This window comes from Calonectris borealis, chromosome 3, assembly GCF_964195595.1.
Source record: "Calonectris borealis chromosome 3, bCalBor7.hap1.2, whole genome shotgun sequence".
NCBI classification, from domain to species: domain Eukaryota; kingdom Metazoa; phylum Chordata; class Aves; order Procellariiformes; family Procellariidae; genus Calonectris; species Calonectris borealis.
Window position 1 is genome coordinate 61,606,379 of NC_134314.1, and position 27,414 is coordinate 61,633,792.

A 27,414-nucleotide genomic window follows, 5' to 3' on the forward strand; every position below is an offset into this window, starting at 1 on the left:
CTTTCAAGTACTTCTATGAGTAATGTATTTTTGACATTATACATAAAAATAAAAAGATTCCTTAAAAATACATATCTCCTGTTTGTTTCAGCACAAATCTCAATATCAATAAACTAAACTGTTGTGGATTTGAGTGCAGAATTTGACCCATTGTACCAAAGAAGTAATACAAGTTCTAAGAGACTAGCTATTTCCTCAGTTTTCCTACTAATTTTGTAATTATGCAATTAATTTGTTTCAATAAACTTTTCATCACTATTCCACACATGACAAGCGTACATTAGGAGACAAAGAAAGGAACAGGGTGACATACAAAGCTTATCAGAACTCCTCTCTTAAGTTTAATTGCATGTTATTTATCATTCAGCAAATTAGCCTTGAGAGGTCACTGTTGCTCATGCAGGACAGAAGCATTAATGCTAAGATACTACATAGAAAAATAGTTCAGTCAAGCAGTTACTGCTAGGCTTTTTACTCTATAATTCAGTCTTACGTTGACATGCAAAGACTTTTTCATATGATGCAGTAGAAGGCTGTGTGAAATTGTTCATAACGAAAATGTAAACTTTCTTCTTTCAAATCATTACTTTAATTACCTAATATAACATAGATTTAGTACAATAAGATGATATGTATTCATTAGACTACTCTGATTAGATTGTTTCTTGTCATAATGTTTTATCACTAATGTGAAATACATTGCAATGTTGATCTTTTTATTAAGCCAATATCTTTTAAACCTAAAGATTTAGCAAGTCGTACAGGAAGTTAACTGTGTGTCTGTTTATTGAACTTGATTTACTTCATTGAGCTTTTAATATCACCAGATATAAAATACAAAGATCAAAGAAATTTCCTGCCTAAGAGGGAAAGTGAACCGCATATTAACTTTTTCATGGCACTAGTGAGACTTCTTGTAACCCAACCAATAGAATAACTGCATTGCAGAGGCATGAATCTTAGGAATTAGACTTGCAGAAAAGCTGCAGTCATCGGCTATAGCTTCTTTCAGAACAAATTCCCTTTTCCATGACTGTGAGCTGTTACAATGCCCATTTTACTCTGACTGTATTCCCATTTGAACTCATGATAAAAGCAGGCTTTCAAAGCTGTTGTAAACTGAGTTCTCTTTTTGTCTACTCATTTAGAAAACAAGTAGTAGAACTTGTTTTACATCAAAAATGAAATTCGCTGATTTGTTCTGTTCACGTGTTGAATTACATTCTGCCAATAATGTGAAATCATATTTCATCCATTTGCAATGACAGCTCTCTCAAACTCTATCATATCCTGTAAGGTAGATTTGATAGCTTTCAGACTGAAAAGTATCTAACCTTGTGAGAAATTCTGGTTAAATTGGTGGAATCACTTGCAGTAACCATTTTAGGATGTGCATGTCATGTATGAACAAAACCATATAGGATTAGTTTAGAATTATTTTCATGCTAAACCATCTCTAACACCTTCTTTCCTCTCAAGGTTTTAAATAGGGGTAATTTTGTACTTTTTGGCTATAAAGGTTATTTTCCAATTTGCTTAGAGCCACATACTTTTACAGTTAAAGCCCTGATCTTGCAAACATTTAAGCATATGCTTAATATTACCTAGTGACAAAATCTCTTATATACTGGCTAGCAGGGTAAAAGCATTTAGAAGATTTGGGCCTTATTTGGCTCTCAGGAAATCTTTTTACACTCCTCTAAATACTTCAAGCAGCCCTTTTATTGAGCACACTATGCCTGCAAGGCAACAAAGGAAACCCAAAATAAAAACAGAGATATCTGCATATTTCTCTAAGAAGGATAGTTTTTTCCATTTAAGTTTTAAATGGAAGAGAGAAGGAAGAAGAAAAGTCATAGCAGCACCTGTTACACTGCCTGTTAAACCCATCAACAGGGCAAAATGTGGTATGAACACGGCCATCAGCAGAGTTAACAGAAGAAATGAGCCTCTTACACCCAGAGCAAATAGTGGAGATCTGTAATTGGAATGGTTGCCTCTAGAAATACAAGCATACACAATTTCTGTGGCTGCAAAAAAGGGCAACGGGTAAGAAAGAAGAGCCTTGGTTAAGAGACACAAATTCACTAGGGTTTGAAGAAATGATGGCAGGTTGTCAGTAATAACTTCTTTTGTCTCTTCACCCCAGGTCAAGAATGCAGTTAGTGCAAAGGCTGTTTTCAAGACACAAGCAAGAAAGTGAGTCCAATTCAGCATACATCTAAATTCCCCTGGGTTTTTCATGCTACCTTCAAGTGTGGGAAGAAATACTTGCGAAGTGTAACTGAAAATGATCACCCCTACAGAGACTAAGAAGTCCTCAAACTCAATGGAGAGTCTGAATTTTGCCCAGGACCACTGATGTATTTGTGTGAGACAGTAAGTCATCACTACAAGGATGATAATGAAATGGACCAAGGAGCAAAGCTGGCTGAGTTTGGAAACAGTTTTGAGAGTCTTGATAAATACACAAGGCAGCAGTGTAACAAATGCAATTACGGACCAAGTTTTCTCAGTCATCGGTACATATGGAAAACTTTGTGACAGCAAGTTCCCACTAACAACCAGATACAAAATACACGTCATGATCAGTTCCACCACTTGGGTCACATTGACAACTATGCCACCTAGTTTGGGAGATAGGTTTTCGCAGCAGGCATTCGCAATATCTTCATACGTGTGTCTCACTCTTATGAGCTGCCCATCTTCATTTTCTTCATACAGGCAAGCGATTAGAATTTTACCTGTGTAACAGCATAATGCTGCAGTCAAGATAATAAGAAACAGGCCACTGTATCCACTGTGGAGAAGAGCATATGGCAATCCTAGGACAAATATTCCCTGAAAGGAAAAAAAGGAAGAAAGGATAGCAAAAAATCCCTGAGGCGAAATGTTTACTAGAAGCCACACTCCCAAACCTGCCCTCCATTGAACATTGCTTTCACCTAACTGCATGGTGGAAGTGCTGTTACATTCAGCTAAGTAACTAACAGTCATGAGAAATGTGTTTATTTATGGTAAATGAAATTATCAGCAAAAATAACTGCTCCTATTGACACACATGTAATGATAAGCTAGGAAAAAGAGAATGTGACTGAATGAGAGAGTCAGGTTCCTAGTTAATATTTAATACTGATGTGATTAGAAGCACATTTTAGAAGGTTCATAGGCAGTTATTCAGTCAACATGAATATTAATGAAACAGGTTCAATATCAGCAAAATTAAGCAACTATAGCATCATCTGTACAAGTTTCATTCAAATTAAAAATAGCACTGTAGATAGATCCAGTAATGACAATTCTCTTCAGCCTAAAATTTGTTAACAGACCTCTGGAAAGAAAATGGTATTAGAGTGACATCAGACTTTGCTTGTGTTTCCTCTGCGGCTTCTGTATGCCTCATGTAGTCTTTGCTCTTGTTAAGTCCACTGCTAAAGTGATTCTTCTCACAGCTGAGATTCTAGACTGTGCAAACTTATTTAGGTGTTTAAAAATACATGTAAAACATATAGACATACTTTTTTCTAAAGAGTTTCTGCAAGGAACAGAATTATACTTGTTTTATCCAGTAAAAAAAAACTGTGGCATTTTAGTTTCACAGAACACTATGTATATTTCTTTGTCCTTTTCCCTCTTTCTTCTCTATATTTAAGGACAAACGACACTTTTATGTGGTTTAATTTCCATCAGCACAAACCCAACAAAACCCTTGAACAATAGTTGTTCATAAAAAGATCCATAGGAAAGATGCTTCCGTGACATTTCTCTTTTTATGCTACAAAACTGAAATTAAGCAATGCACATTAGTCAGACTGGTCAGGTGTTTTTGTTCTTGAAGGCTGAAGAAAGGTAGGAAGGAAACAAAATACAGTTAACTAGTTCTACAGAAATTTTTACTTCAATATTTCTTACAGCACCGATAACATGATGAAATATGAGCATTTGTGCTCATGTTTGCTATTCCAGCCTGACAGAAGGACATGATTTGCATCAAACCTATCTAAACTCCATTTCAAACCCTAGGAAGCCCATTTGCTCTGCAAAACTCATGCATCCACAACAGAAACAGGTCTCCTCACAGAAGGGGTGACCCATTCTTCTTCTCTCACTTCCTGAGTGGGTAGTGCCACTGACTGCCTTCAGGAGCCAAAGCAGAAGAGGTGAGTTTAATGGGCTAAATCTTAATTTCAGACTTTTCCATCCCCAATCGTGGACATAAGGCTATGCGGGGACAAGTGTTCGGGCATGCTTTGTCTGGTGTTTTCTATCAACTCCCTCAGGTTTTATAGCCAGCAGAGAGCTTCTGTGAGGGCAGTCTAGGAGTCCAGCTCTGCTGGAGCTCATCAAGAAGGCGAGTGCTTGTCTCAGCTTTGTAGGGTTTATTCCTAGCACCCCACTTCTAAGTGATACAAGTACTGCCAGGCCTGATCCATAAGGAGGGCTCTGAAGAGAGGCAATTTTTCACACACTAAATAATCATCAATTGTCCTGGTTTCGGCTGGGATAGGGTTAAATTTCTTCCTAGTGCTGTGTTTTGGATTTAGTATGAGGAGAATGTTGATAACACACTGATGTTTTCAGTTGTTGCTAAGTGCCCTCCTAGTCCAAGGACAGCTCCCGTGCCTACTGACTGAGCTAGGTACACAAGATGGGAGGGAACATAATCAGGACAGCCAGCCCAGCTGGCTAATGGGGTATTCCATACCATGTGACGTCATGCTCAGTATATGAAGGGTAGGTGTGATCCAGGAAGTACCGATCGCTACTTGGTTATCGGTCAGCGCGGGTGGTGAGCAATTGCATTGTGCATCACTCATTTTGTATATTTTATCATTATCATTATTATTTTCCCTTTTTTTCCCTGTTCTATTAAACTGTCTTTATCTCAACCCACGAGTTTTTTCTCACTCTTACCCTTCCAATTCTCTCCCCGTCCCGCTGGGGGTGGGGGGAGTGAGTGAGCGGCTGCGTGGTATTTGGCTGCCTGCCAGGTTAAACCACGACACAATGTATAAAAAGTATTCTCCTTTTCTTCCAGTCACAAAATAGCAGTCCTTTTCCGGCAGATTGTGGGATGAGCATCAACCAGAGAAGAAAGATTAGAAGTCCTTAAATTAAAGCAGTATTTTTTCTCTAAGTCAATGAGAAAAATGGAGTACCCATCATATGAACGAGCAGCATTGCCTATTTCACCAAGCTTCACTCTAGATGCAGATATCTTCAGCTTTCAGCTGAATTAGAGCTGGAAGAATCATATTAAATACATGCCCTGGTACATTTTGATTAAAAAGGTCTATGCCTTTATGTACTGAAACAGAGGTACCTCAGTTATTATTACTGATGTAATAAGAAAGTTATTGACCAGATACCTTTTTTGGTTGTTTTCAATAACTTCATTTACAGTAATTGTTTTGTATAAGTCACAGGTGCCATTTCATTTAGGATCTGGGACATTCTACTACATAGCTTGTGGTACTTCAGTCATCCAAATCTCCCGACTCCAATGGCTTAGCTCCATTCTAATACATGTCTCATGACCCAATTAGCTTGCAGCGTAATCAGCATTTCTTTTGTACTTGAACTTCACAGAAGTGTTCAAAATTCTACCATTTCTGCCATCTAACAGTCTACTTTCTTAAAAAAACTAGATATCTGGCTGTATCCAGACTGCAGGTAGCACACGTGTAACAGTAGCTTTTGGTATCATGCCATTTTTAATCGTGGCTTTGATTGACTGACAAGTTAGGTGGTTGCCTAAAGAACAAAATGTGTTTTCTTTCCTATGAAAACAATCCTTGGAGCATATTTACATAACAGATTGAGCTTAAAACCATCACAAATAAACCAAGTCTATGAAAAAATCAGGAAGATAAAAGCCAGAGAGTCATCTTCCATATTAACATAAGAACAATGATATTTTCTCAGTTCCTTGCAGTTTGTAGCAAGCTTATCTCATTTGTTCCGTACTCACAGCATTATTATTTTGCCCCTTAACCTGCATTTGGGAGTTCAAATGGTTATCTGCTGACCCAAAGGGTCACTGTATAATTAAACTGCAGGTAAGTGTCAGCACAGGCCTTACCCACACAATGGCTTCTCCCCTGCTGAATTTAGTCTGTTAACATTTATATGACTAGCCTCAACCAAACTAAAGCATAAGTCTTTCAGAGACATTATCACGTTAGACAGCCATTTACAGTCCTCCCCACAGATGTCTGCTTTTCCATGCTTAATTGTTAGTTTAATCAGAGCATAACATAATTCTAACCTCTAACATCTCCTTGCTGTTGTTTATATCGAATAATTTTATTTGGTACCTGACACAGACTGCAGAATGATAGAAGTTGGGGTTTTTTGTTGGTTTCTTTTTTTTTTATCTTCTGAATTCAGATCTTATTAAATAAACCCATTTTGGCACTCTGTATATTCTTTCTTAAAACCATGTATCAGTGATTGATTACCAATTTCAAATCACATACAGTGAGTTTAGAATTTCTAAATTGAAACTTTCTACAGAAACTGTAAGTTTTCTTTTCAGCTGATGTCTTTGACATCATTTTCCCAGAGTTTGTAAACAACAGCTGGTGAGATTTGTGTAAGGGACTTACCATTTCTGTGTCCTTCAGCTTTCAGTTAATATTAGAAAGCAAACATTGTGGACATAACTGGTTTTGCAGCTTTTTGGATACAGAGCATGGTTAGGAGAAAGAAATAGGAGAACTCTGAACATGCCAATACAGTAAGTATGTATGTGGTGAAATGACAGCGCTTTTCCTGCCCTGACAGAAGTGGTTTTCCCATTTTAAAAAAAAAAAGTTTCATGTATCAGCACGTTATCAAGTTTCTACAAAATATCCAAAAATGTTAGCGATGGCCATGAGAGCTCGAAGAAGAAAAGATCCTTTGTCAGACTTCAAAACTCATTTTAGATACGATCTTCTGTTCTTACCTTTCCAAAAGCAATACTTTCTGTTAGGACCATTGCCTCAACACCTGTTACACCATTTGTCAATGCACATTCGGTCCAGCCTGGCCCCAGCACTTGCTCTTATTGAGTCTTCTGATCCTGTGTTCTCATGTCCAAATTATGGCACAGACAGCCTTAGCTGTAAGGCATCAATTAAAAATGAGCGGCAACCGTTTCTCAAATTGCCTCCCAGCTCTTAGTTTTAGCGTTCTGTCTGGGAAGTGTTCCTGTCTGAGTGGTTTTATTTTCAACCCTTCTAGTGCTAAATCAACGTTAGCTTTAAATATGCTTTTTAAGGTGATCTGTTTACAAAATAAAATAGCACAAGGAAAAAGCACTCACACAGTCGAGTACAGGGCAGATGGAGTTTTTGAAACAGTCCTCTATCGTGGCTCAGCTCGAGTGGTTGTGTTATTTACCTTCACTCTATCCACCCTGTATAGGGAGGGACCCCAAGCTTGCCCAGCAGGCTGCATCTTCTCTTGTCTCTCAAGACGTTTGCAAGACTTGGGTATTTTCACCCTAGACTGAGGATGGAAGTGGACTGTTCTTTGTCGATGAGTGAATACATGTGCCTGGGTGGAGGTCCTTGGCAAACATCCAGAGTAGACTGAGCCATAAGCAGCTGGGCCTAAAAAGAAGGAGTGAGGGCTGAACTGGTGATCAGCCTTTGAAGAAATGGCAAGGACAAGAGCGGAAAGGGAATGTAAGGAAAGGTCGGTCTCGGCTAGAAGCTATTTATTAGCCTTGTCAGAATACCCCCAAGCGGAAGCAACCAGGTATGACAGCTACCACCAGAAATTGCCGGTCCACCTACAGTACAAAACAAGCAGATCAGGATTTCCAAATTACATCTGCACATTAAAACATTTTTGCATTTGTCGAGAGTTGGACTGCAATATTTGAACTACATGGGAGTGTCTCCCACACCAGCAAGGCTGGCTGCTTGTTTAAAAATACTAGATGTCGGGAGTAGTGTAGAACGCAAAGAGTGTGCCATACCACGGTTTGACACTACTTCACCTCAGGGCAAGCACCTCCCCAAGAAATAAAATGTGTTTAGAAAAATGCATAAATGAGCACAGTCAAGCACACTGAGAAAATATCAAAATGCCTTAATGTTCAGTTTTAACACTTTTTAGTCCCAGGTAAAATGCTTCATTTCATAGGCTGTTTTAACCTGAAATATGACACTTTGAAAAACAAAGCAGGTTGAAAGGTAATTAAAAAGTAAAGAAGATCAAATCATGGTCAGAGTTGAGACATGCCAAAAGACAATGAAATAAAATGGAGTAAAAAGTAACACTAAAAAAAAAGAGAGAGAAACAATTCCACTTTAAGACTCAATCAGATGGAAAAATAAATTAAGAACTTAAGAAGAATTTAACTGAAAATTATTCAGTTAGTGCAGTTCTCCTATATGCAGAATACATGCTAATATGCCAGACTGCTGAATTAGCTCTGATTGCCTTTGCCACCATCTGTAACTACTCCACTGGAACAGTTCATTTAAGCCTAACTATTTTCCCGACTGTGTATTGATTCCCTGCATGAACATGGGTTAGGCATAGAAACTATACAGGAAAGCCTCCTTCGTGGATCTTCTTGGAAGAGTAAGGAGATAAATTCAAGAACCCTGCTTTTCAGTACACTTTCACAAAATATTTAATTATGTTGTTTAGCATTTGTTGTCATTTAAAATAAATCGTTTTCCAGAACTAATGCAAACCTGTGTTGCTGTGGTATTTATATGAAGATACAACTTTATTCGCACTAAATTAAAAAATATAGCAAATCTCTTAATCTCATGCCATGATAACAGTGCTACTTGCTTGTTGACCTCCATGGTCTCTTTCCTTTCTCAGCCACCACTGTAATTAATGGTGATTTTGTATCTTCTTCCAGATCACTGTTGACTACATTGAATACTGGACCAGATGCCAATTATTCTACTAGACAACCTCCTAACCCTGCTAGAAGCTCATTCCTTTGACAAAAGATCCACATTGACAGTTACTTTTGGGGGATCTGTCACTCAGGCAGTTGTTAATCCATTTAAGATGTATTCTATTGTTGCACTAATTTTTAAATCAGAATGTTGTGTATTAATGTGTCAAAATTCCTTTTAAAAGTCTAAATATATTATTTATCTTTCACTGTCTATATTACAATCTCATCAAAGAATTGTCAAATGTGTTTAATAAGGACTGTACGGCCTCTTTCTCCAAAAACATAATGACTGACACTAATTATATTCCTAGTTTTTTATTCTGTATCAATTAAAACCTGTATTAACAATTACATTCTTTTTCTCACTGTTACCACATTTCACTAGTCAGGATTTAACTGGCTTTTTAAATATTGGAATGATATCCACAGTCTCCTGAAAATTCCACATGTAGTAGTGATCGAGTAAGAGTATTATCAGGTCACGTGTATCTTTTCTTACGTCTCCCAAGTGCAAACTTGCTGGGCATTTGGCTTTCAAAATATTGATGAGATATATTGTAACATCTGTTTTAAATAGTAATTGTAGTTATCTCATAGTTAATTGTCCAAGTCTAAGCTTGGAAAAAATAGGCACCTCAATTTATAACTCACACCTACCTTAAGATAGGTTGTTAGCAGAGCTGAGATGAATTTCCTTTCAGAGATGCGTGTTTCTCTTGCTGGGCAAGAGAATACGTACAAAATGGAGTGTAGACACACAGCTTAGAAACTGTTAAGAGAGTTAGCTTTTAAATATCTTATGCAGAATAGCATGAAGCCCATCCTGAAAAATTACAAAATGGCCCACTGTTCTCCTGTGCTATGAGCACATCCTCCTGATCCTCTACAGAGACTACTTATGAACAATTGCATCTTTTTTTAGAGATAAGAACAATTTTGGAACCTCCCTCTACTGCTAACGTAGAAAATCAGTGTAGCAAAATTCAGTGAGAAATCTCAGAGAAGAGGAAGATGATCTTACATTAGAAAATCTCTGAGTTGATTTTACCAGTTCTCACATCCACATACTCAACAGCACTGTGGTGTGTGTGTCCTAGTGGCTTGGCCAGGATCACTTGCATGCACCAAAGAGGACAAGGGATGCTGGCAGCCAAGTGCTCACTATGTCTCTGGGGTTCATCTTGACTAGTGACGACAAAGAGATTTTGGATTTACCTTCTATACTCTTTTGGAGGGGATGCAGTTTTGAATTTCACAGTGATGTTGCTTTCCTTATCTGCATGTTTTATAGATACTGTCCTCTAATTCATTCACTTAACACTTATCTATAGGTCAGTTTTTCTACCTCTCCATTTGAATGAGACCACATATATGGTGCCCCGTAGCAATTAACGCATACCTTCCCTTTTAACTTTGTTCTGCTATTTCTCCTGGTGCTTTTAGACAAACATACACAGTCACATATAGAGACACACACTTCCATTCACACTTAATTTATACCACTGTTAGTATTTCTGTTTCAAATTTTTACACTAATCCTACCCTTTTTTTCCCCCTAATTCCTAAAAATTGTTTTCTTACTGTCCTAATCCTGGGAGATGCATTTTTTCCTAGTGTCTTTGGGTTCCTGTATCTCTTTGTTGCACTTCATAATTTATAATTTACAATGATTACTCTCACCCTCCCTTTCTCCCTTTTTTTTTTTTTTTTTTTTTTTTAAATTTTAATTGATACATTCACTTCACACTTGAAGTAGGAGGTGTTTTAACGCATGGGCATACTATTTCTTAATTATGAGATGTGGCTTCTGGACATCTCATAAATTCTTGTTAAACAACTTTCAAATTGCTTTCACAATTTGCTGTCTGTATTTATTCTTCCTAATCAATTATCTCTCATCATTTTCTCCAGGTTTGTAAAATTCACTCTTTTGAAGTTCCAAGTATATATATTACTGTCCTCTGTTTTCCCATAATGAATGTAATTAGATCCACTGATCTGTTCATCTTTATTCAACGTAATGAGGCTCAAAATAGAATTACCTTATGCTAGGTTCAATACCTTTTGTGTTAGATAATTATCATCTATCATTTTTAGAAACTTTAATGATGTTTTACTACAGACTGCATACAATCTCCAGCATAGGTCTTTAAAACTGAAGTCACCAAGAACAATACAATTTTTCTTTCCAGACAATAGCTCTAACACAGATAATCATCTCTCTAACATAGAGTGCCACCCTCACTTCTTTTACCTACTTTTTTTTTCAAACATATTCTATCTAATTATTTTTAAATTCCAGTCGCATAAATCATCCCACCATGTATTTGCAATATCAGTTATATCCTATTTCTTCTCAGCAGTAAGAATTCCTGGTTCCCTAGCTGGCTACCCAGACTCCTGGCACTGCTCTACAGACACCAGGAAAAGAATTCATCTGCTTTCCCACTCACTTCACAGTTTGTTCACAGCTCAGCTGAGTTTGAATTAAAAAATATTACAGGCTGTTCTGTGGAAAACTTAAAATATCGTCCATGCCCTGTATGACCTTAGCAGCAGATCCATCTCCTTTAATGTCAGTGAAAACTCTTCCTTTAATTTCAGGGATGGTTGAATTAGACCCCAGCAATCTTGTTTTTCCTGATTTTCCTTATTCTTTCTCTCTGCCAGTGCCAGCCTGTTTTAGCTGCAGGGAGGAAAGTGGCTAAGGTGTTTATTCTGTGATTAATGCCTGCAATCACCTTATATACTGAGAGACACTTTAGAAGTGTTGTTCTGTCAATCCTTCAGGTCCCATAAGCAGATGATAAGGCAGATAGACTGCTGTGATAAGATAAGCAAGTGAGGCAGTCGCATGGTCTGCACTGCAAAATGTATGCGTCCATTTGACTGACAGAAGCCACTGATTTTGTCCTCCTTTTAGTGGCCAGAGTAGTCTCAAGAATCTCCTAAAGATTAGGAAAGGGGACAGAGGAAAGAAAATGTCTCAACAAAAAAGGAACTGCTGCTATTGAGTGTGACAGCTGATCCAATTGGCTTTGCTATTGGTTTAAATATCTGTTCTAAAACTGAAATAATATGCTTGATGCTTAATTCTGCATGGTTTGATGGAAAATGTTAGTTTGCATAAATCCAGAGCTGTCTGCAAGAATGCACTGAATCACACAAAGTAAATCTCCCAAGCAAATTACCTTTTAAGAAATTATATTATTTTGCTTGGTCCCAAAGGAGAAGGCAGGCTTTGGTAAAAGAATGAGGGCTTTTATTATGTGTTATGTAGTGGAGAGGAAAAAGAGATGAAAAAGGTATGGCAGTCGAAACTAAAACAAACATTATTTTGAAAGTTAGTAGTGGTGAGCAACATGGACTCACTGGCTGCTTACCTGTTTCCCACATTATAGCTCATCATGGATCCTCAGGTTTTCACCTGAAGGCAGGCAAGTACTCAAAACATCCAGTATAGCAACATGTGAGTGAGTTTCCATGAAAATGTGGTCAAAAGAACTTGAGGGGAGGCAGAGAGGGGACTTTGGGACACTAGAAGCAAAGCAAAGCAGTGGGGAGCCAAATAACTTTATTTGAGTGTGAACTGACATAACAAAAGGAAGAGTTAAAGTGCATAGAAAGTTCAAACTCAGGCTGGGAGAAAGCATTTGGCTTGTTAGGATTTTTTCTTGAATGCTGCCTGTATTGGACAAGCCACAGTTCTTGTTACTTTTAACAACTAAGGCTGAAGAGGAAATGGAAAAAACCAAACCCATACTACAAAGAACTTTGCACTGGAACAAACCTTATGCACCTCTGAGATGTGAAAAGGAAGCCAGGTTACATCTTCTGGAAGCTGGGTTATATTTTCTGAAAGCTGGCATAGGATTTGTCATGACTGCATGCAGAATAAAAGGTGACTGAATCCTCCCCAGGCTAATATTATCCTGTTCTTTCCTCAGCACAGACCCAGCCACCAATTTTAGGTGGACTCTTACTCAAGGTATAATGACTCCCAGCGCTCGGCGTATAAAGGGGAGATTTGTCTTACAGCACTGCCTGGAGAGAATACAGTTAATAGTCTGGATGAAAGATGTAAATAGTGGTATACTATTATTTTTGGTCTCTAGGAATCAGTAAACTCTATACAGAGTATCATAGTATATTCTTCCGGAATATGTGAGAAAAGATGCTGTCTTACAATTAGGCTGGGTATAGGCAACAAATCTCTAGTGCCTTTCCTCTCTTAACCTCAGTTAAACTTCAGTGGCACCCCCAGAGGCTTCTACCTTTAGGATAAAAGAAGCAGCAACTGATTTTACTGCTGATATTTCATCATGCACAGATACAGATAAAGTTGAGGTTGCAAATGATTCCCGTAATGGAGGTGTCTCTCTCCTATAAGGACATAAAGGATCACATCATTCTTAAAATTCAACAAAGTAGAATAATTCCCCTAATTTCAAGTAGATTAGACAAACATTCACAAATGTGTGTAATTAATAATAAAGAGAAAAACTACAGATCAGAAAAGAAATGTGACTAAGTTTTCTAGCATGCTCTGAGTACTCAGCATAAAAGCAAAGTTATTTAAGCTCTCCCTTTTAAAAAAAATTAAATTTTTAATATAGATATGCATTGTGAAACCAGGCATGTGGCATATAAGACGCATGCCAAAGATGTCTTTTTAAGGTCTCTAGATGTAAAATACTTGAAGTATTACTTCTTGAGGAGGTTCTTGACCTCTACTGGCCCATGAACAAAAGTACTAGAGTTATAAAGTAAGTCATATTCCTTTTCTGTGATTTTTTTTTTATTTTCCTCTTTTTTTAAAATTTATTTTCTTGGCCTGCAGCCACACTGGAAAGACTTGGAGACAGGATGCTGTCCGGAAACAAGAGCTGAGGATCTCTGGATGAACAAACTGGGGACCTTGATTATTCTTGACCTTTGACAAAGACCTCAGGTTTATTCTTAACTTTTAGATACAAATACTGTCTGTATGGATAGAGATAAAAACACTTCTTTCATTAGTAAAACAAAGTTAGTTAAGTAAGTGCTGTAAAAGTTTTTATATTTTAAAAAAGTGTTTAGTTTCTTTTTCTTAACCTAAGCCAGTCTGACAGTGCAGAGAAAACTTCTCAGCTCTACTGGATCTCTCCTTTGTTCATACTTCAGTGTTGATACCTGTAGTGATTTCATGTTTGAGAAATTTATTTTAAGACTGCATTTAGTTTCTGTTCCTTTCTCCTAAATAACTTTCATTTCTCACATTCAAATTTTTAGGCAAAATCCCAATTTATTCATGAGGTGAAATTAATGGATTTTAGGTGAAAACTCAGTGACTATTACTGAAGTTACTAAAGTGACTACTTTTTCTACTCTCTTTGGTACCCAAGGAAATGATCACTTCTTAGCATCTATGCTAATTAATAGGGGGATTAATCTCACCCATGTCTGTGTCTGTCTAAAACAGACATTTAATGAATGAGTACACAGAGTAGCAGAAAAGACATATATGACAAATCTGCCTTGCTTTGATGCACACTGATTAGGAATGGGATTCCTAACTTCACCTATCCAAATACAGCAAAAAGTAAAGCTAATCCGCTAGCTCTGGAAAGGATGGATAGAAATAAGTATCACCAGAGGACTATTCATTCCAACAGTGTAGGGCACTTATTTTAGGATTAGTGAGTCTCCATCAGAGATGCCTATTTCTTTATGTCATCTATAGAGTGAGATTAATTCCTTTACAAAGGCCATGAGACTGTGAGGAGCCTGGGAAGAGCAAAGGAAGAGCAGGAAGCTGGTTAACTTGGGAACGTGACTGCACCAGGGCAGGCAGGGACAAGGGTGGAAAAGGTGTCATTAGGTAAACTGGAGAACACTAGAACATAAGGTTGTGTACCATATGAGGTAGCAACAGGGGGTAGGAGAATATGATGGGCAAGAGGCTGTGAGGAAAAATGACTGGATATGAGAAATACCTAACTATAGGCAGGGATAAGTAGAAGGCTAGAGGGAAAGTATGAATTATGCAGCTGGTTATCCTTTCTGATTAGGAAAGGAAACCTTCAGGGGTAGAATGGCAGCTCCTCACAATTTAGGAGACAGCAAAGAGTCTCTGAAATCTCATCCAAGCAGCAGAGGGAAGCCTACAGTTTTGTGCAGGTATTTTATTTTTAACTTGAGATGACAGCAATAAAAAGTACAAAAGGAAGAGCTCAGAGCAGCTGGCTTTCCAGCAAAAGTGAAAAAAGTCAGCAAGCAAGCAAAAGCAACAAGAGCAGGAGTGGAGAACTCATTTTAAACTCTGGATCCCAATTAAAGCTTAGAAGAAGATTTTTAAGTCCCTTAAGGGAAGGTGGCTGGGGAGATGTCATTTGGAGTTGCAGAAATCATGCAGACAGTGAAACAAGAGAATGGCTTTAAAATGTAGTGAGATGGAATAGACCTCAGTCCAAATTCTAAATATGATACAAACAGTAAAATGAGGGAATTAACAGTCATTATAAAAGAAAAAAAAGATTACTTCTTACAAATATAAATAACTTCCTTATGAAAGAGAAATAATATATCTTGCATCATGTAATTCTTATACCCCTATTTATCTTTCTTGAGGCTTCAGTAGAACTATTCATAGTTTCTGAAATACCCAGATTTAGTTTGAAATAATCAAACTACAATGGGTTTTAAAACTGAAAAAAATCCTCTGCTTATCAGGGAGGAACTAGCCTGAATCAAACATGTTTCTAGAGGGGAATACGGAGCAATAAAAATACCTGTAATGAATGGAAATACCCATGTACAGTAAAGGCAAAAGCTGAAGCTACCATTGCTACTGATAACATAAAACAACCAAAAATGTTTGCTCTACCGACCTACAAAACATAATCTGCTGGTGCTGTTATTTGTGTCAATGCAAGAAACGGACTGAGAGAAATTGAAATGGGTAGCAGAGTATGTGTGTGTGAGTGGAAGTGAATGTTTCCTCACTTTGACTCATATGTTTACATTTTTGAGAAGTAAATATTAAATTTGATTTTTTTTTTTGTTAGCTATTTAGTGAACACAGTATTGTACATATGGCAAAACTAGTGCCAGTGGCCAAGAATACAGAGAAACATTGCCTTCCAAGAAACATGGTGTGTGTGGGGAGAAGAGGGAGAATAGATGCAAACAGAAGTCAATTTCTTTTATTTAGCTTTAGGGGCAAAACATTTTATACAGCTTACTGTGCTAAAACTAGGTTACAATATATCATCTTCAGTACTGTGTGTAATCAGTGTTTAGGGCTTTTTATTTTCTCAAATAGCTCCATTTGCTCATTCAGACAGAGCTTGTGCCATTTCAGTGAATCTCCTGCTGTCAGGAATTATACACATTGAAGTAAACTGTAGATTAACCATCTATGGATTGTGTGGAAGAAGCTTTATTGTTGGAAAGTCAGCTACAGAAAAATTACTGTTTCTGATCCTATAAGTACATTATAATAATTCAAATGTCCTTTACTTTCCGCATTAAATTCTCATACACACCTGCAGATGTTGAGCTTGTCAACCTTTATTCCTTGATGAGCCCTAAGGCTCACTCTTTCTTTTTATAAAAACTGAGCTCCCTTCTGAAATTTTGCTAATGGAAGTGAAGGAAGTTTATAAAAAACAGAAAAGGAATGCAATCTGACAAAATATTTTACTTTCTGCTGACTATCATTATATTCTTGCTGTCTTGGGAGGAATGTTATCTTGGGAGGAGTTACATGTCTCAATATGGTTTATTAAAGCAAACTCGCTGAGGTTATACACCTCATAAGTTTAAGAATAGGGACAGAAAGAACATTTTTAAGAAGAATATTTTCCATCAGCGACAGCTGGTCGGTGGCCTGTGCTATAGAGAGGCACAAGTGTACAAATGATCTCAGCCACAGAAGGCTGTTAAATAATTATAATAGGTAATTTGGGTTTCGTTTTGAAAGGTAACTGTCAAACATAATATCACAATAAAGTAAGCAGATATAACAGATATAGAAATTCAAAGCTGCCTAATAATAGTTTTTTCAAATACCATGTGACCTGCCATGAATTTAAAAAAAAGGAGAAATTATACCATCTGTTTTCATTCAGCTTGTTAAAAATGCTCTCAGGGATTGATGAGACCAAAAAGCATGGTAGATTAATTTGATTTTAGTGTAGTGGGTACATCAGCTATTCCCTTCACCTGAGGGAGCCAGAGATCCTTGTTCCGCCACAAGTTGTGGTGCATTGGGTTCTCCCATGGAATAAAGTGATCATTGCTTTTAAGCAGCTGACAGTTACTTGATCCTGTTTGGTAACATTTACTATTTCAAAGGGTATAATTTTCATAACACTACTATCCATTTATCTTTGACATCATGGTTCTGTCATTCTCTTTCTTGACCATCTGGATTTTTAAGATGGAATGCCCATTTTAATGGCTGAATATTCTAAAGGTACTCTCATCACATTCGTCTGCTGATTTATCTTGTGCTCAGCCCCTACAATGGGTCTCAATAGCAAGGAGAATCCATTCTATACAGAAAAAAAGAGAGGAAATTGAACCAAATGTCAAGCTGATTTATCACAGGCCACATTTAAACAATCATTATTTTGCAAAGAGTTTCTGTAAAATAGAAGACATTTTGAGACTTACTTTCAAAATTGTTTTCATTATTGGAGCACCTGGAAGTCCTTGATCAGAATCCCATTGTGCAGGGCACTGTGCAAAAAAAGTACAAAAAGATGGTCTCTTCTCCAAGGAATTTAAAATCTAAGGGTAAGATGAAAAGCTGGACATGAGCTGGCAATGTGCGCTGGCAGCCCAGAAGGCCAACCGTATCCTGGGCTGCATCAAAAGAAGCGTGGCCAGCAGGTCGAGGGAGGTGATTCTGCCCCTCTGCTCTGCTCTGGTGAGACCCCACCTGCAGTACTGTGTCCAGCTCTGGAGTCCTCAGCACAGGAAAGACATGGACCTTTTAGAGTGGGTCCAGAGGAGGGCCACAAAAATAATCAGGGGAATGGAACGCCTCTCCTATGAAGAAAGGCTGAGAGAGTTGGGATTGTTCAGCCTGGAGAAGAGAAGGCTTCGGGGAGGCCTTATTGCAGCCTTTCAGTACTTAAAGGGGGCTTAGAAGAAAGATGGGGACAAACTCTTTAGCAGGGCCTGTGGCAACAGGACAAAGGGGAATGATTTTAAACTAAAAGAGGGCAGATTTAGACTAGATGTAAGGAAGAAATGTTTTACAAGGAGAGTGGTGAAACACTGGCACAGATTGCCCAGAGAGGTGGTAGATGCCCCATCCCTGGAAACATTCAAGGTCAGGTTGGACGGGGCTCTGAGCAATCTGATCCAGTTGAAGATGTCCCTGCCCACAGCAGGGGGTTTGGACTAGATGACCTTTAAAGGTCCCTTCCAACCTAAACTATTCTATGATTCTATGATCCTAAGATAACAGAAAACAAATACAGGCAGACAGGGGAGTCAAGGAAACCATGAGTCAATACTGGAAACTGTGAGTCAAGAGAGTAAATGGTGGTTTCAATGTAGCTTATAACTGTGAAATTTTCAGCAAAAGGACATTTCTAAGACGATCAGATGAGTACAAATAAATATCTTCATGTAAGTTCATAGGAATGCTTGTGTAAATATTTAACAAATTGACAATGGTAATTGTAACTGGAAGAACAGAGATCAGAGTCAATAGATGCAGAAAGATAAATGGTAGATTGTTAAAGAAAAGATGAGCAGTTTACATTTGATTTGAGGTTGAAGAGGTGCTTGCAAGAGCTGGTGGACACATGGGGTATGGAACTGCATCAGCTTTCCAGGTGGGTGTGTATGGGGCGAGCTTGGCAAAGTCAGGGAAGAGTGAGCTACTGTGACCCAGGTGGGGAATTATTAGCGCTCAGAAAAGAGTTTTAGCCTTGTGGATCGGTAAATCAGACTATGTATTAGTGAGGTTTTACAGTAAAAATAAGCAGAAGCTGGACATAGTCTGAGTGTGAGGATTCAGAAAGAGGCCTGACTGAAAGAGGATGCCAGATGATAGGCCTGCACGGCAGCAAGGACAAAGACATTCACAGGCAGTGAAGAAAGGTTGGTGTGGGCAGACTCTGGATGGAAAACAAGGATCTCTGTTTAGCTGCTTCTACTGACTGCTGAACAGACAGACCAATATTTCATGTGGGCAGCAGAGGGATCTAAATAAGATGTGAATTTGGAGCGGCCCAGGAAAACACACTCTGCTGTCGTCACACACTCCCACAGGCGGTGAAGGATGTGGTGTCTATCAGCAGTGTCTGTAGCAGCCCCGAGAGCCTGAGTCTGCTGCAGGTGACGTCCTCAGGGAGGAAGGCGTGAGGCAGACGTTCAGGAGAGATCGCCAGCATTTGTTGTTTGTCTGGGTATGGACAGCAGTGTAGAGCAAAGAAACCTGGTCGTGACCCTGTCTATTAACTCATACAATGCTTTTCTTTATGAAAAATTCTTGCAATGAAAAATACAAATAGTGTGGTTTAGCGTCTTTGTTCTTGTAGTTATCCACCAACCAATGCAAGAGCTTTTTTTATGCATTAGCACCCCCACAGCAGGCCCCATCTCCTGGGTGATTTGAAGGTTTCCTAATGATGAAAAGAAAAAAAAAGAGGTCTGGGAGCGGGGGCACAATGTTCAGGTTTCTGAAGTGTTACTCACTCATATCATTTATTTTATATATGTCATGGCAGAAATGCAAACTGACACACCCTTTTTGCAAATATATGCAAATGTGCATGTAAATCACACTTCTGTCACTCAGCAGGCTGTCTATTAAGCTCTAGCAACACTGTTGATAGTAGTTGGCCTTTGAAGAATGGCAGGGTTTAAAGCTCTTGGGTGGACATGTGCTTTCACTTCATTCATGTAACTGTACTTAAGCTGACTGAGATATAAAGCAGTAGAAATACTGATGTCCCCACTAAGGGTGTCCGTTGGCAAGCTGAATTTGGCAGCATGCCAAACCAACTCGCAAATTCCAATTAATGCAAAGGTTCATGTTATTACTGGCTACAAAGCACCGCTGTAAGGAGAAGAGTTGAGCTGGTCTCTCCCAGCTCCTCCACTGGACCCCACACCAGGACCTCGGCGCCCGTTCCCTGCTCTGACTCCCTGGGACCCACAGGGAGCTCCCTCTCGCTGTGGGGCGGGAGAAGAAGGGCAGGAGGAAGCAAGTGGGAGGGCCCCCAGCATGAGGCCAGGTTTACCTTTGACAACAAAAGCTTTGTTCTTAGCCTTTACTAGCAAATGAGTTAGAAAGGTGGTTGAAAACCAGTGCCCAAGTATTCAGCTGTGTCTGTGCATTCTTCCTATTCTCTGTCCTCAAACACACCCTGGGTAATGACAAAACTGCCATTTTGCACTGGAATGCAGCATTAGTTAGGACAAGCACCAGCAAGATCAATGTGCTCTACTACTTGTATCAGGTGCCCAGGTGCTGGCACTGGAGGAGGGGCTGCAGGGCAGCCTCTGTGAGGAGAGGCCAGGGCTGCCCCGTGCCAGACACAGCCGGTTCCAGCCGGCTCCAACGGACGCACTGCGGGGCACGGCTGAGCCTCGCAGCCAAGATGGTGGCGCCTTGGGGAAAGCGTGTGTAAGGCAGGGCCAAAAATGCCATGGAGAGTAGGAAAGGGACCATAGGAGTGAAGGACTGAAGTTGAGCATGGGAAAGGGGGGAGGAAGGGTGTTACTTTAATATTTGTCTTTTTTTCTTCCAATACCAGATGCAGTAATCAAACATATGTATATTAATTAGCAATAAAGTTAATTTTCCCCAAGTCGAGTCTGCTTTGCCCTCAACAGTAAATGGCAAGTGATCTCCCTGTCTTTATCTCGACCTACGAGCTTTCTCACTCCTGTGCTATTTGCTCCCGCCCGCCCAGCTGAGGGGGTGGAGTGAGCGAGCAGCTGGGTGGGAGCGTGGCTATTAGCCAAGGCTAACCCGCCACACACTGTGTGCTTACTTGCTAGTTCCTTTGTCCTTTTACATGCACAAAATTTCAACTAATACCAGCTTCATGTAGGAGGACTATAGCCTCACACCTACAAAATAACTGTTCTAAAAAATTAATAGCAGTAGATTTTCCAGATGAAAAGATTTTCAAACTTCTATGACAAGTGAACAATCAACAAGAAGTCTCCGCTTACAAGAAACAGGCACTTGCAAATTCTGCAAGACTTTCCTGACCAGACTGTGACAAACTGGACATCAACCCCAGGATAAGTATGCTATGCATTGTAGGGACTTAGCTACTGTTTCTAACAATAACCTGCCAGACAATATGGTGGCTTTGAAATTTAAACGCTGAAATATACAGATTTCAAAAGTACTATCCAAGAAGAGTTGCAGCTAAAGCTGTTGGAAATGATAGATAATTGACATTGCTAAAAATCAAGTGTCAAATAAATACTTTCAGGAAATGTAAGGTTATAATTTGAGGTTCTGAACAGAATTACTCAGGTTTCTTTAAGCACAGCAGCGCTTCTGAGTACTGTTATCAAAAGGATGTAATATTAGACAGCTATGTCAGTAAAACTCAGGTAAAAATCAGTTAAAGATATAAAATAAAGATATTGGTTAAGAATAAATGTTTTAAACTTACACCCAGTGTAATCAAGATTTTCAGATTTAAGGCTGAGGTTGCATGTTAAATTCCATGTTTGCGTTGAGTATTATACTTTAGAATGTCTCCCTCTCATCTCATATGAGATAATTATCTCATATGATAATTAGCTAAAACATATTGACATAATAAATTGTAGACCATTGTATATCAGTTATAGCCAAACTATTGAGGCTATTACAGTAATTTATGAACGAGACAGAGAGAGACACACCTCCTATAACTCTCTTGCAAGTCATCTATTAGGAAATGCAATTTTGGGCTCATGGTGTGGGCAAGCATAATCCAAGGATGCTTCAACTTCTAAAGATTTTTAGCATGTCATTTTAACATCTAAAAGGCTGCAAGAGTTGCGATACTTTGATCCATTATTTGTGTAACCCATGTACTTGTTTCTGGGATGCTTCAAGAGCTAGTATGGTGCTTTCTGAACCAATTGTCCATATGTTGGGGGCTGTCTGTATGTCTGGGGAATAATTTGTGGAGTAGTTATGTTATATCACAGCTCCTACTTGCTGGCAAATCCGACACAGAGGGGCTATGGAAAACTGATTTGCCACTCCTAACATTTCTGTAATAGTTACAGTAGAATATGCTGATGTAAATCCATTCAATGCTCCCACCATCTGTTCATTGCCCAGATGATGTGACAACATAAAATGCAAAACCTATAAAACAGCAACTTAAATCCCATGAGAACAATCCAAATATTTCTTCCTGGAACAAAAAAACAATTTTAGATGAGCCACCTCTCTATGTTAAGGAGTTCTGACTTCATAACATTTTTAGTGTTTGCAGCTGACCAAGGGAAAAGTAGACTGATACAGTACATTCTCTAATGACATTTATGGGAATGGCAGTTAGTTAGCTCAAAACCAGTCCACTGCACAGTGCTTACATGCCAAATAAAGAGACTTCTGTGAAGCAGACATAATTTCATTGTTACAGGATAACAGATTTTTGATAAAAAGCTTTTGTGATAAAAAGTAGGGTTGGGAATAGAGAGAATATATATCCTGTATGCAGCCTTCTCTGTGCTATATGAATATATATATGTGCACAAAACTAAAGAAATCTACTGCAGGGTCTGAGCTGAAATAAAAGGTTGTATGAAGTAGTGACATATGTCCAGAATCTTTTTTTCCCTCAAGAGAAAATCCAAAGAGAAAACCAGGGCACAAACACTAGTTACAGGGTCTTCTTCCCTAAAATACATCTTTTATCAATTGCATTGCATAATGGTGACATTCTATCATAGGAAAAACAGATCTGAGTTTAGATGGTTCTCACAAGGCTCTAGGCTTTTTTTGGATCTCCAGTTGTGGCTATATGGGTTTGTGGTTGCAAACCTATGAAAAATAAATTTGGTCAGTACTGCAGGTGCATTTCAGCTAAAATCATATTAATTGGCATTTTTATGTGCACCACAATAATCCTACAGTCTTGGAATTTTGCTTTGTGCTGTCATTTTTTGACTAGCTCCATTTGGAAACTTGAATTAGTTGCTGGTCCTAGGTTAGATATCAGCATTGGGCATCTCCCTTTAATTCTCAGTACCACCTCTTGATATGAGATGCAGCAGTTTGTTTCCCTCAGACATCTATAATTTAGTTCAGAGTATGACCTTAGCTTCAATGTATAATGCAAAGAAGTTACTGCTCTGGGCACCAGAAAGGATTGACCCTTGTTCTCAAGTCTGGAAAAGAAATACTTATGATCAAGTTAAGATGCAGTTAAGATCTAAGTGGTTATTTAGTTAAATGTGACTAAATTATTTAAGGTTGAGGATGAGAAGATTTGTATCGTGGTACATCTAATGACCTGATCGCAAAAATGTTTAGCTTTCTAAGCACACCAGCGTGTACATATTTACATATAGAAAATGCTTAGATATGGTGTCAGTAAAGCTTAATGGGAGGGGTGTTTAGACACCTTAAAGAGATGTTTGCCTTTATATCTTTAGGAGCCTGTCTGCTAATTCTGTTTCTCAGCATCACTGTATTTTCCACGTAAGTCTTTGGGAGTTGTTGATATTCAGTAAGCACTCTAAAGATTTAGTCTGTATTAGGGAGATGAAGGCAGGTAACTCAGAGGCAACATCACAGAAAAATAAATATAACTATGAGATATTCTCAAGTGAATCTTTTAGAGATACATAAATAAAATGAGCCAAATTGGAACCGCATATGGAAATGTATCTATAATGGCACACCGTGAAGGAAATACAGATATACTCTTTCATTTTTAAAAATAGTGATTATTGAAGTGTTGAGTCTTTTCTAAACGCATGTACAATATACAGAATAGAAATATAATGAGCATGTTTATGATCACTACTGTAATAATTATTAATTTATTATTGACACAAATTTTAATAATTATTAATAATACTAATTGCATTATTGATTTTCCTAGGAGCACTTGCAGTAGACAAGCAGCCTATTGTGTCATTCTGATCATGGAACAAGAAAATTGCCTCTGCCTTAGGTATTTCTAATCTTTGTACAACCTAATCTCTGCAACAGGAGGCAGGAAACAAAAGATGGTTACATTAGGTATCAGGTGCATTGAATCAAACAGCACATTCGGTGTGCTTTGATACATCATGTTTTACCAAACATTCAGGGAAGAATTGTGTGCTTATATTACACTGTATTTTAAAGATTGTACAAGCATCACAACATTGAAAGCACTTTGGAGCTGCCTGGTAAAGTGGCTGACTTTTTTGCACTGTTAAACTTGTTCGTGCTCCTGAGACCTCAGTGGAGATAGACTCACAATGGTGTAAGTAACAGTTATGCTGAGATGAACATTATTTCACTTCTTGCCTTTCTCTCTCTTGGTTTTTCTCCATTCTTTGTTGTCTTGTACCCCATCATGATACTATAGAGTGAGTGCCTTTTTCTTTTACTTTGGCTTTCTTTTCTTGGACAAACATTCTCCATACTGTTTGCCACAATCCTCCTACGTGTGGCTGGCAAATAAATAGACTTTCCTGTCCTTTGGTTCTGCTGTGAAATGCTGTGCCATTAGAATTTAACCACCTTTTTCCTTGCGACTCTTGCTTTGCTTATCTATCCGGCACTACTGTACAGGTCAGTACAAAATTTTTTGGCCTTTTACGGCTATGTACAAACAAATGCAACTCGCATCACTCTGTCAGATAATGCTGTTCATTTTCCCTTTTGAATTAACTCAGCTTTATGGCCTCTGTCCTTACCTAGATTAAGTAGATACAGGTTTTCATTTGCCTGTGCAGTGTTGGAATATGAAACATGTTTCCCTGGAAACTTTAAATGTCTGAAGCAATCATTTACACGTACAATATCGTCACCAAAAGTGCACATATTTTCAGTTGAAGTTAAAAACAAAATAAAAATCTCTACCTGTTTGTTTGAAAATATTTGCATTTAAAACACTGTAAGAAAACCCTTTATTTAATTTCAGAGACCAAAGATTTAATCGTTCCTATAATAAATCTGGATTGTGAAATAATTTCACTTTTAGACTAATTGTATTCACCGGAATAACTGTTTAGAACACTTCAGAATTCTGCTGAAATGTTTACCTCTATTTGCCATGCAAAACACTTCTGCCCTTTCCTCTGAGTAGGGCAAAAACAACTGTCATTTTAGCATAGATTGCCTGCACCAGTCAAGAACGTTTGGATTGTTTTAATCATTCTTTTCACAACTCTGACTTTCTCTTCAAAGCTATTCATAGAAATTTCTTCAAACTGTTATTTTTTACTGACAGATGCCCGTTCAATATTCTCTCCTCTCTCCTCCTCTCCTGCCTTTCCCCTTCTCTTTCTCTGCTCTCTATCCTTGTTCCTAAACCAAATGCCAAGGTATTGGGAAATAGGAAAAATACACACGTGTACATAGATTCAGATATGTGCTCACATATGCAGATATGCAGTTTCACAATGTGTCGTTAGGACACTTCGGTTGTAATATTAACGAATTTGCAGCTCCTGGGCTTTGCCATCCTCAGCATGCCTTAGAATGAAAGCTCAATACAGCTGTAGCCAACTGCTCTTTTAATGCTAGTTTCTAAAATATTTGACCAAATGAGATCCAACAGCAGTATGCAACACTCAGCATGCTGAGAGTTTTGACTAAGACCATAGTTACTGATTTTACTGGATAATTCAGCTTAAATTTGTCCTGTTTTTAAATAAGCAACTGTATGTTTGATAGTGTTTTTACACCATGTTATCAGTCTATTTTTTAATTGGAAGCTATAATATTAATATTTAATAGTAATTGTGTACATAATGACATTCAGGACTTTCTAGGCACTTTGATATATTTACAGAGGCATTATTACTTTTGTTTTTCAGAAAGGAAAACAATGTGTGAGAGAGAACGTGACTTGCCAAAAGGTCATACAGCAAATATTGACAAAATTGACTTCCAGAATGAAATCTTGGCTTAGGTGAAATCAAAGGCAAAACTCACAGCGACAACAATGGGCTCTCATCCCAGACTCCTGTCCTGACTAGCTGCTGCTGAGGGAGACTGAAGATAAAATGTGTTACTAGAATGTAGTTGGGGTATTTTAGGACTTCACGCTTTGATTCACAGCTGAACACTTTCTGAGAATGATATGCTACTGTGCCCTAGATGTTATTGCATTGGCTCTCATGTAGTGGTGCTCATGTTTGAAAATACAGTGGGCTTAGAAATATGTCCTTTTTCTCCTCCTTTGCAGAGCTGAGGGATGAACTGGATACATAAACAAATGTCCATTGGCATAATCACAGGCTTGTGTGATACTGGAAGGATTATTTTTCTATAATTAAAGTGCCATAAAAAGTATTTAAGTAACAGTTACTGGGACCAGATGTGTCTGTGGACTCTGCTTTCTTCTTACTATGTCAGACAGAAAGTTAGCGGTAATGATAGAATTATGTAAGGAAATGAATCATGAAAAGTGAGAAAAAGAATCTGAAACATTCAATGTTAAATTTAAGGATTCAGAAAGACACTGAAATTCCACACAGAATGCTAGGACCAAATGCTTTCAGTCTTTTCAACCTGACTATTTTCTTTAACATTGACAAGTATTATTACACGTCTTGTGCTTCATGCTCCAATTTATATCTAGTCTAACTTACATTTCTGTAAATTTATGTCTGACGTCAGTCTGGCTCTTACTTCCTCTTTTTATTAGATGTTTACCTCACATTTCTATCAAACATCTCTGTCACTGAATTCAAATAGCCTTATTAAAGATAATGCCTGCACTTCCAAAACAGGTGCAATCACCACCTTTTCATTTTCACCTAGTTTAAATATTTTTTAAACTTTAGCTAACATATCTATTTTTTTTTTCCTTTGGAACTTTATTTTTTCAGAGTGCTAATCTTGTGCAGAAAGGTTGACATATGTTAGTAATAAATTCATAGAAATCTTTTAGAATATTGCAAAATGGTGGTACATTTAAGTAAAATAAAGCAGGCTAAGTGATGACCAGGTTTTTCAAATTATGATTGTAATGAGTGGGGAAGTAAAAGGTTACCTGAATTGCATTTGTTACATTCCATGCTGCTTCCCAGCTGGTGATCAGTTTGACGTGGGCATGTGGCAGGGGAGCTGGGGACTTGTATTCTGGATCCTGGTGGCAAACATCAAGCTCAAAGTTCAGGGGTCCATCTGGTTCCTCTCTCTCCTCACTGTGAGCTCTGTTCAGTTCATCTCTTCCAGCAAAATTCACATGCTCTTCATCAGTGTCTAGGCAGTCGTGCCATCTCACTATTTCCAATAAGAAAGATGGTGTTTCCCCAAAGCAGTTGAAAATAGATGAAAAAGTCTGCTTAAGGTGAGCCAT

The 27,414-nt window shown here is 38.2% G+C and overlaps 1 protein-coding gene across 1 annotated transcript; it reads right to left on the reverse strand.

The window, feature by feature from the left end:
- Positions 1 to 1,689: 1,689 nt before the first annotated feature.
- On the reverse strand, positions 1,690 to 27,414 carry LOC142079950 (vesicular inhibitory amino acid transporter-like). The gene is made up of 2 exons (XM_075144625.1): positions 27,106 to 27,414; positions 1,690 to 2,841 (listed from the first exon to the last, which is right to left on the reverse strand). Exons 1-2 carry the CDS (start codon positions 27,412 to 27,414, stop codon positions 1,690 to 1,692), a joined length of 1,461 nt encoding a protein of 486 aa, XP_075000726.1.